Genomic DNA, 10,768 nt, shown 5'->3' with positions numbered 1-10,768 from the left:
CCTAAACATGGGCACATATGGCTGCTTTTATAAAGCTCTCATACAAAAGGATGAGCTGACCGTATATATGCATTCCCTGAAACATGCTGTTTAATTTGGCATTTTAGCCACATGGTTGAAAATCCATCTCTTCATGCTTATTTACTTACGAGATAAACTGGCAAAAAACCCAAACATTTTCTAAAATCCAAATAACCCCCAAAACAACACTAGGGTTTTTCCACTTGCATGACACCAGCATCCAGGTGAAATGAATTCCAGTCTTTCCCCCCAGTGGTCCTTAAAGATGGCCTGGCACTTCTTAGGAGAGGAGGAGTGGTAACCTCAGTCCCTTGGCCAACCTTCAGCTTGAGTAATTTCTGCCTAGCTGAATCCCATGCCTCAGTTTTATTTGGATAAGGCATTCCTTGTTTCCTGTCTCCAAGCATTCTGAGGTTCTTCTGTGCACTGCTCACTAGCGGTTGCGCTCCACTCTAGATGCTGCTGCCTTTGGGGAAGTGGTTACAATCTGCTTCCTCATGGTCAGGTTCAGTCAATAGTTATTCAGAACTTTTGAAAACAAGGATACAAGGTGCTAGACATTGTCACTTCTAAGTGCAGGTGTGCACGGCAAGTGTGAATTTTGCTCTAAAAACTCTGCCTTTGGAGTCCTTGATGGGTGTTTAATAATCAAATATATTTTTAAAAGAGGTACTTGAAAATACACATCTGGCTGGCGAGCAGATTGATAACATCATGATAATGGATGTGCTGAAATACTTGGTTCTCAAAAGCTGGTGTGTGGTGTGAATATCTGTATAAGTTACTCCATTTGCAGGTCTCATTTCATCCCTCTTATTCATTAAATATGCTACAGTTAAACAGCTTGCAATGGAGATGGTGTTCTTTAGATAAATACCCTTTTAAGTGTGTTTAGCTACTATGGCACTCTTACTACAAAGATCCCTCCTAATACCATCATGTAATGATGTTTCAGTTCATGCCGCCATCAAACTCATTAGAAGTGCCTCATTAAGGCAGTACCTCCTAATGACATGTGCTGTGTCTGGTTCCTGAGGAGGACAGGCTAATGAGGACGGAGAGGTACTCTGCTCCTCGGAGGAAAGTTTTTGGTTTCTGCAAGAAAAAAGGTCAGGAATAATTAAGGGGGCGGTAAATGGTGAAAGCATCTGTTTCTCTCAGCCATGAATCAAGCAGTCCTCCACTGTGGAGACTCAGAAGCCAGATGTATAGTGGTCCCCTGATCCTTTGGTCAGGTTTAAATAAGCAGGGCCTTGACTCCCACCTAATTAACATCAGTGTTCTGTGATCTTCTCACCCAGGCAGAATTGGTGGGGAAGTGATTTATCCTTGTCTGTACAACTCCACCTTCACTGGATACAAAGGTGAGTAGGATCAGCTCATCCCTTGATTGTATTCCCAGGTAGTTATCCTGAGGCCCATGTGATTTATGGTTTAGGGGCAGCTGGGAGGAGTTTGTTGGTAGGCCATTAGAGACTATCTTGACTGCTCTGGAGGGGAATTAAAGCTTCTACATGGTTTTTTTTGTAATAGGAGACCATTGTAATAGGAGAAATTTCTTCAGCTCCTAATTTTAAAATTTTGGGGGCAGCTGACTACTTTGGTTACCCCAGTCAAATCTCCCAGCTGCCCCTGTAACTGGAGTCTCCTGCATCCACCAATGTCCCTCGTACCTTTGGTCTTTTGCTGAAGCTAACTTACCCCCCGGATCTTGTTGTGAAGACGAGCATGGCAGGCAGGTGGCTAATAAAGCAGCACAATTGGCGTTGAGAGAAATTTAGTGATTTACTTTTGACCCAGAAGGTGTAATTGCTTAGAAATTCCTGGAGCATGTTTTTCTCCACAAACATAACTTATAGCCCATTTGAGCTGTCTTCCTTACGAGCTGGCTGCGTGATGCAGTTTCTGGGAAGAGGACATAAGTTGGCACTGGGCCGAAGGATGGTGGCCTTGCATGCAAGAACCAACGGAGAGGAATACATGACTATTCCTCATGGGAATGAGTTTCTGAATCTGAGTATCTTGTTTATTAAGCTTGGTTTGTCTATTTAAGCATCTTGTTTATTAAGCTTCCCTGATTTGATTTTGAATTTGAGCTTCCCCTGCATATTGAGAAAACAGCCTTTTGATGTACTAGCAGCACCTGACATGATGGTTAAACACCTATTTAGGTTTTGAAAATGTTTTTAGCATGCTAGGATCTTGCTGAGTTTTTCTTTGCTGACTTAAGTGCTTTGGTCCGTTTTCCTGGCTAGTTCTTGTTTGTTTGCTCATTGCTGTGGTGGCTTGGAGGTTCATGACACTGCAGAAAGAAAGGTTTTGAAATGTAAAACTAAAGCCCTTTCTCTTTGATACTGAATCTTCGTATTAGTATTCTATAGCACTTCCACACGCTTAATTATTTGCAAAGTCCAAGGTTTGTCCTCTGAAATTGATGGTGGGATGTATTGTTGTATTGGTTGTGTCACCTTTTTGTAAAAGGCTCTAAAAAGACTTGAGCCACAATCATTTTGAGGGCAGCAGAGGCAAAGGTAATAACTGTGGTGTGCATTCAGGTAATGGGGATCAGCAACGACAGAACCACCCCGGTGCTTACTGCTTGGTTGCTCTTTAGAGACAATGAGGTTGGGATGGGACCTCATGCCATGAGAGGGAGCTATGTGGGACCTGGAGCATGACCGCAGCAGCAACAGCTGTTTTATCCCATGCACCACGTGATGCGTACGATTGCTTGGGTACTGCCAAAGGCACACGGGGCAAAAACTCAGGTGGTGCCTCTCATTCCAGCATATCAGCCGTCAGCTGGGAGGCTGGCATGCCAAAGGTATGCAGCACGGCAGGGTCAGTCGTGACTAGTCTCAGTGTGCAGTGAGAGAGAAATGAGCCTGAATGAGGAATTTGAAGGAAAGGGAGCAGTGGTGTGGGGAAGCTGCTCGGAGCAAGAGGCAATATGGTAAGCAGAAGAGAAATGGAGGTGGGAGCAGGGTTATGCGAGGGCACAGTGGTGAAGGTTAAAGGCTTCATGTGACCAACATGTGTTTCATGACGTTTGCAGCTGCAACAGTCCCAAGACTCATTTCCACATGTCCAGGGCACAGGCTGGATGATGAAGAGCTCCCTGCACATTTCCGAAGGGAGGGTTAGGTCATTTAAATTGAAAATGGTGTCCCTGATTGATAGCATTGATACACCTTAGCGGTATATATGTGTCTCCATCCCTTGCTTCTCCATCAAGTCCCCTGGGTCAGATTTGCACTTAAGCATTGTCTCGCTAGCTAATGGAGCGGAAACACAGCTGAGAAATAGGAAGCCCTGTGATGCTGTACAAGCCACGTTTCTGCCCCGGCAGGTAGACAGGACAGGATGACCTCAGTCTTCCCCCATTTCTAGCGGCTACGTGGTAATCCCAGTCCCACCGCTGACGCGTGCTGCCAGTGGGCAGATGGATTAACTCTGCCTCCGTTGCTCCTGCTTTTGCTTTCCTATTCATGCTCCGGCCTTGCCTGTGCTAGGAGAAATGGCCTTGGCACTGACTGCAGTGGTCCGCAGGAGGCAAGGCCAAGCAGAGCGCTGGGCAAGGAGCAGGCAGGAGCACGCTAACCCGCGCGCCGGCACTGAACACGGTTTGGGCCCATCAGCATGAGCATCTACATCTGTTTTTGACAACCTAGCAGGTCCCAGGATATGCCATAAACTGCGTCCGACTGGCGCGGCGGGGTCACCCCTCAAAAATACCGCAGGGTTGCAACCTCCGGCTTTGGGCGAGCATCACCGAAACCTAGCGTAGGCTCAAACCCCAAGCCCCTGCGGCCTGGGGTGGGTGCAGAAAGAAAGGGTGCAGGGTCCCGCCCTGACAGAAACGCACCCTCGCTGGGGCATCGGCCCGCTCTCCTCTGTCGCAAGCAGCATCCATGTCCCCTTGGCATGACCCGGGGGGGTCGCAGGGTTTTTGTCCGCTTCGCGCTCCTGAGTGCGCAGGCCGGCGAGGGGTGCCGACACGCCTGGTGCTGAGGGGAGCACAGCCCCTGGGCTGTTGGAGGTACGGGCCCCCAGGAGGGGCTGCCGAGGGCTCCCCTCACACTGCCCCAGGCCTATGCTGTGGGTCTCACAGAAGGGAGGTGCCTCACCCCGCGGAGGGATCCGGGGGCCCGGCCACGCCACAGCGAGGCTGGGGGCCGGTGGCGAGGCGGACTCTTTGTCCGGCGGCGGAAGGAGCGAGGCGCTGGGAGCCTGCGCGAGGCGGCCTACAAAAGGCGGCGGGCGGCGCGGAGGGCCCGGCAGTCGGAGCCGGCGCTGGCGGCAGGCGGAGGGGGGGCAGCAGCGGCGGGGGCTGGAGCCGGCCTGAGATCAGCCTCCCTCCCCCCGCAACCATCGACACACCTGCCTCCGGGCTCGGCCACCATCCGTCTCCCTCATGTAGCCTTGTCCCTCCCCCGGGCGGCTTCTCCCCCCTCCTCCCCATGCCCGTGGGAGCCCCCGGGCCCGGGGGGGCCTGCGGCATGACAGCAGCTGCCCCCTCCCCCGGGGGCGGCAGGCAGGAGCGGGCCCGGCTGCGCCCCGTCAGGCGGGGGTCGCTGCTGGGGCTGTAGGAAGGATCCCCTCCCTTGCCCCCCGCCTCGGCTTCTCCTCGCTGCCCCTCTCCCGCCGGGCTTCATGCCCCCCAAGGACGATGGAGGTGGTGGGGGACTTCGAGTACAGCAAGAAGGACCTGATCGGCCATGGGGCCTTTGCCGTGGTCTTCAAAGGTCGTCACCGCAAGGTAAATGCGGCCCCGGGCTGGTTACACAACCACCTCTCCCCCCCCCCCCCCTTGCCCAGCGAGGAGAAGGGACCCCCTTCCCTGGGGCACGGGGGGCTGGGGAGCAGGTTGGGGACGTGCGGTTGGGGGCATGGGGTTTTCAGCCCTGGTTTGCAGCTTTTCGCCCGTTAAAAAGCAGAGCTCCACCCATCGACAAGTGTCCTGGCCATCCTGCTTGGCCCTGCACCTGGTCTCCCATGCCTCGACTTGGACCTCCCCTTCTGGCTCTGCTCGGGGAGGAAAAGATCGGGAGCTCTGCGAGCGAGTCGCACGTTCGCGGCAACCCCGAGTGCTCCCACGCCGAGCCCTTTTCCCAGGGGTGCCCAGATGTGCCGGCTTGCCTTGGGGATTTCATCTCCGTAGCTCTTTGTTTTGCTGGAGGGACCCGTGTTTGTTTTGAGTCGAGAACTGGAGACCGAATGGAAAATTGGCCGCTTTGGGATTGGCCGAAGATTTCTGAAATGTAAAGGTGTCTGGTTTCCCAGCCTCGCCTTCCCGTCTCCCCAGATGTTCAGTGCCCCTGTGTCTCCTTTTTTTTTTTTTTTTTAAATTTTGGGGTGCCTGGCACAACTCCCTTCAAGTGCTGCACTTACAAGTAGCACCCCGCCTCTACGGGGATCTAATTTAGAGAGATGGTAACAAGGTCTTACAAAGAAAAGGCCAATAGAAATGTTTCTGCCATCAAATCGGCACAACTTCTGTTTTAACAAACAACTCCACCCCCTCCCCTGGTTTGCAATGCAGACATTGCATCATTGAGACCCTGAAGCTGGCAAGCCTGGAGGTGGAAGGGAAAGTGGCTCCAGTGTTGACTGCGCAAGCTGAGATGACAATTTAAAGGCAGACAGCCCAAACTGGATATGCCCATTGGCTCCAGCTTGAAAAACCTCTTGGATTATGAAGATGGGATTTTTTTTCTTGTGTCTGTTCATTTTAGGTCTCTTTTTCCAACCCAAATCTTGTTTTGCTTAAAACCCCTGTTGTGGTTTTGGTGACCATGTGAAAAGTCAGAGTAAATACAAATAGAGGTCCCTCGGATTTGTTTAACAGGTTAGCAATAGCAATGGGGACAGGTGAGAGATTCTTTCATAGCTTCCAGTCTGTTCATTTAAAGCAGGCAGTAGTGGAGAAAGTACCACGTTTTTGTTTTGTTTTTAAAAAGATGATTTTGTTTTGCAGAAAACTGATTGGGAAGTCGCCATAAAAAGCATCAACAAAAAGAACTTGTCCAAGTCACAAATCCTGCTTGGGAAAGAAATCAAAATCTTAAAGGTATGGTAATTTTCAGTGCCCTTTTGCAAAGCTGCTGTATATGAAAGATAACTGGTGTTTCAGTCCAGCCTGTAGCATGTGGTTGGCATTATTGCTGCAAATGCAGGGTTTTCCATATGTACGCTTCTGTTAGTTCTGCCAAAGCCAAGAATTGAGTATGTCCCTCAAAATAGACTAAATTGTGGTTTCAATGCTAGAAATGGTCCCATAATAGGATTAAGGCACATGGAGGTGTAGGGCTTTTGGATAGGCTGTGTCTGGGCAGAATCTGTTGTATGGGCAGAGGATTTTGTGCTGCAGGCTTTCAGTCTGGCCCCCTTCAAAAGCACTGCATTTACTGAGAATAATGGGGACAAGTAACATGCACGCTAATTATTTTTTAGTCCTTTCCTAAATGGTGTTGAAATTTCTCACAACCTCTGATGAAAAGCAGGTGGCTGTTGGAAAACTAGATGTTTCCTGCTGGCATGTCATTCTTAGGGCTACCTTCCCACTCTCAACTAAAAGGTTAATTGACTCCAAACGCACAGTTTATGTCTAGGAACCTTGTTCATGTTCTGTAGTAATTTATGGGAAATTCTTCCCCACTTAGTGCTCCTAGTAATTCCATACTGTACCACTTTTCTTTCTCTCTCTTGAATTTATAGTCATAATCTGTACTGTTTGTTTAATATGTTCAAACATGTTGTGACACGTTCTGTTGCTCTGTTTAGTTTCTCTGGTACTTTTTTGGGGGGAAAGAAAGGAGGGTAACAATTTGAGCTGCCCTGGGAGGTCTGTTTAGTAGCATTTAGCTTGCTTTCCCCTCCTCTTTAAAACGGGGAGATGGTTCAAGTGAGATTAGCAAAATAATCATTTCATTCATAACAAGCGATAGTAAGGAGCTTGGAAGTCAATCCCATTTTCACTGCATGTTACACTGCAGTGTTTCCTATAAAAAGGCAAGGAAAATAAATTCTGGGAACAGGCACCCTTAAGTCCATTCTGAAAATACCTGTTATTTACCTGTCCCTTGAATACTTCTCAGGAGATTAAGTGATCATTTAGGATGATCGTTTTAACTGACTATATTCCCATGATGTAATTCTTTTGCCTTACAGGAACTTCAGCATGAGAATATTGTAGCTCTCTATGATGTTCAGGTAAATCATTTCTTGGCGTCTTTTTTTTGCTGGCTTAAATACACATTAAAAGTACAGCATTTACCTGTGTGTGAACAAAGGTAAAGTGACACTCAAAAGCTTGGTGATGGTGAAAGACTTTCTCCACTACCAGGAATTTAGGCTTCTGTGCTTCTGAATGCAAAGGTTGGCTCAGGCTAGGACAAGATGTGACCACTTTTTTTTTTTTTTTTTTTTTTTAAGACAGGTGCTTGTTATTAAATAGGGACAGCCTAATGTCTGTAAAAGAGGAAACAGGCTGTTGGACTTGAAATACAAAGCTGGGAAGCACAGGGTGCTTCCAGACCGCTGGGCTTCAGGAGCAAGAGGAGGCTTGAGGATCTCTGCAGAGACTGTTTGTGTAGTCTGGCCCAGTCTCCGGAGGGAGAGAGCATCAGCTGGCACTTAAGTGTCTGCACTGGGAGCTACATTAGTGGCAGCAGCTACCTTCTTTCTCAGTGAGGAGAGGGGTCCAAGGGAAAGGCTGCTAATTGGGAAGTGGGTGTTTGCAGCTAACTATTGAACAGACCTGTTAGGAACATTTCCTAGTAGGAGGTGATGTGAAAGAAGGGCTTTTCAGTTATTGTGGCAAGTGACGTTAAGATGTCAGCATCATTTTAAAATTGTGTCTGTAGAAGAGGAGTGGTGTCTTCTGATACAGTATTTATATGTTACTGATGTATATCTGAGTTCCACCAGCTACGATAAAGAGTAAATCACAGCTGGGAGATTGGGCTTCCTGTAATAGTAAAACTCTGTTATGCAACTTCAGTTCTTGGCCTTCCTATTTCTTTTATATCTGGGATATTGCCTGTTAGAATTAAAAGGACACAAGTTCAGCCTATTATGGGCAGTACATGTTGGTATGAATTCTGCTTAGTAAGATGCACATTGGGTACCCTGAGGCCTGTGAGTGCTAGTGCAGCCATGTATGAAGTTATATAGGTTATGCAGTTGTTTTTCCTAATTGAATAAGAACTATGCATTTGTCTCCTGGGCTTTATTGTAATCTTAAATACAGAGGTGCATTTATGAATAAAATGGTTGTTAAAGGCCCTTGGGACTGTGCACAGTTAAAGCAACATAAAAATAAATGTTTCTGTACTTTGTCTCCTGCGTGCATGTCAGCATCCTGAAAAACTTTCAGGTTGCAGGTCCATCTCTGTCTGTACAGGCTAGGGTAGAGTCTCCTGTTCATGGATACATGCTAAAGAGACTGATTTCATGTTGACTAGCAAACTCGGGAAGTAAGCTAGTCTCTTGGAGCAGGGTTATGGTGTGTGTGCTGAGGAGGGAACATGTGAACACTGTGTTCATTAGGATGTGTGGTTTTGCAGTCTTCCCCCTTCCCTTTTTCCCCCCCCTCTATTTTCCGAGCACTGAATTGTTGATTTGTCCTCAAGTAGCTGATAACATCAGCGAGTGAGTGTGCATCCTTTCCTGCATTGCCTGCCATTCTTCCTGGAGGGGCAGGGCCTGATCCTTTGAGATTGGGAACACAAGGTGCCCAGCATCTGAACTTTAATGGCCTACCTGCCGTTGCAAGACGCATTGCAAATCTTGAGTTTGTGTCTTGACATGCAAGTAAGAGAGGAGCTGGCCTTCAAAGAAGTGATTTGCAATGTCTAGTCACTTTGAAGTCCACATGCTTCAAGTTTAGGCTTATAAGCCTGTTCGTTCTTATAGCAGCTTTAGTTCACTTTTAGAACACATGACAGACTGATGATCTATGTATTGTATATTTTTCCATTACAGTATAGGCTCTGAGAAGCATAGTACTCCCTTTGATTTATGCTCAAAACATCCAGTACTGTCCAGTGACAAAAGAGAGAACACTGTGCCTCTCTATGAAGCTTTTCTTTTTTTTCTTGTTCTTTTTTACATAAAGGTTATTTGGAAACATGACTCTCATACTTTCCTGGTCTGTCAGAGCTGGGAAGATGCTAGAAGAGCCAATGTTAGTCATGAGGCTTCAGGCCTATATTCTCAGTTTGAGAAGGGGATATGTCTGCCTCTCATTCAGCCTTAAACTTAAATAAAACTGTCATATCTTGGATATGTCTTGGACCCATTCGTGGCAAACTGCAAAACTGGGCATGGCGATGCCCCTTCTGTAGACAAAACCTCTTTGAAATATGAGCTAAAGAATGTGACATTTGCACAAATGAGACCTACAGTTTCTTTACAGTGTGAAAAATTACACATCATTAACTTGCATAATTACATTAATTTATAACCTGGCAAGAATGAGTACTCTGCTAGGCATTGACACGTGTGGTATGTCACTGCACCTTCTAATTTGCTTTAGTATTTCATGTTCTAGCACGTATTGCATTTTTTTGTTTGCCATAGAATTGCTAACATTGTTGGAATATAATGCAGTAGATAAGACTTCTGGAAATCAAACAATTATCGAACCACAGAAACTAGTTTGTTGGTTTTTTGGTTTTTTTTCCCCTGCAATGTTGCAGCCAGCAGTGTCTGTATCACAGTAGGGAGTTCCCAGTGTGACTGGGAGCCTATTTGTCTTATGTCGGTTTCTAATTTTTGTTAGGCAGTTTGAAGCAGAAAATCATCGAGTTTCAAATGTGCTGTTGGATAGATCAGTTAGCTGAATAACCAAAGAACTGAACTGACTGTGGTACTAAGTCATCAGACTGAATGGTGGTGGGGGATGTAAGGAGTTAATATGTGGGGGGGAATGCAAATGGATTTTAATGTAGAAGAAATATTTTTAATACCTCATGGTGTCAAGTGGTAACCTTTTCTGCATGTAATGGCAGCACAGTGCAGACGCAAGTATAAGTTTTCATTCCACTTCAGAATGTATCGGCGAGCTTGAATTGAAGGTATTAGGTACTCTTTAAACACATTGCTGAACTTCCATATTATTTTCAAGTCTCATCCTTGATCTGTTCCCTATGGCAGTTTATTTCATGGATTCCCACTCCTCTTATCTCTGTTCAAGTACGGTTTTGTTTCGATTACACTGACTCTCAAGAGCCTTGCATAGTCTGTATAGTGAAGAGCATGCCCCCGCACAGTTCTTCATTCATAACCAAGGAGACCTCGGTTGTGAGTAATCCTGCCGTTTAGCATGCGAACCTTTGGAAACTTCATACACTGCTGTGGCTTCCTCTCCCTCTGAATAAAGCAGCTTGATGTATCTCTCAGTATGTATAGTCTTCACTTGTTACAGTACTGAAAATGCCCATTCATCTGAAAACATTCCCAGATGAATTGGTACGGCATTAATGTGCCTGTCTTGCTTGGCATTAAAAGTGCTGTACTGATGCCAGCACCATAATTGTCATTGATTTCCATAAGGTGGTTACATGCAGTGCCAGCAGGTTTGATCTACAGTTAAGCATTTCATATAAGCAGAGCATGTATTTTATATTTTTGCCATCTTGGGAGCCAGGATAAAAGCAGGCAAGAATATGGAAGACAGTGGTTCTTATTTGCGTTTCTATAGACATTTTGGGGGATAGTTGACCTGGACTCTTTCTTCCATGAG

The 10,768-nt window shown here is 46.7% G+C and overlaps 1 protein-coding gene across 4 annotated transcripts in view; it reads left to right on the top strand.

Moving 5' to 3' along the window:
- Window positions 1–4,288: 4,288 nt before the first annotated feature.
- Window positions 4,289–10,768, top strand: part of ULK2 (unc-51 like autophagy activating kinase 2) — a 54,015-nt gene continuing 47,535 nt past the window's right edge. For 2 of the 4 annotated variants that reach the window (XM_090024941.1, XM_090024939.1), the window contains exons 1-3: window positions 4,289–4,780; window positions 5,999–6,091; window positions 7,192–7,233. In XM_090024941.1, coding sequence (XP_089881067.1) covers window positions 4,691–4,780; window positions 5,999–6,091; window positions 7,192–7,233 — 225 coding nt within the window. In that variant the 5' untranslated portion in view covers window positions 4,289–4,690. Of the gene's footprint in view, window positions 4,781–5,996; window positions 6,092–7,191; window positions 7,234–10,768 lie in introns of those variants that run through there. The other 2 variants (XM_090024940.1, XM_090024942.1) reach the window with 2 other exon arrangements.

Source organism: Crocodylus siamensis, chromosome 13 (assembly GCF_052110815.1).
Source record: "Crocodylus siamensis isolate JL-2025a chromosome 13, ASM5211081v1, whole genome shotgun sequence".
Taxonomy (NCBI): domain Eukaryota; kingdom Metazoa; phylum Chordata; order Crocodylia; family Crocodylidae; genus Crocodylus; species Crocodylus siamensis.
Note: the sequence above shows the minus strand (reverse complement) of the source record. Positions and strands in the feature narration are given on the sequence as shown.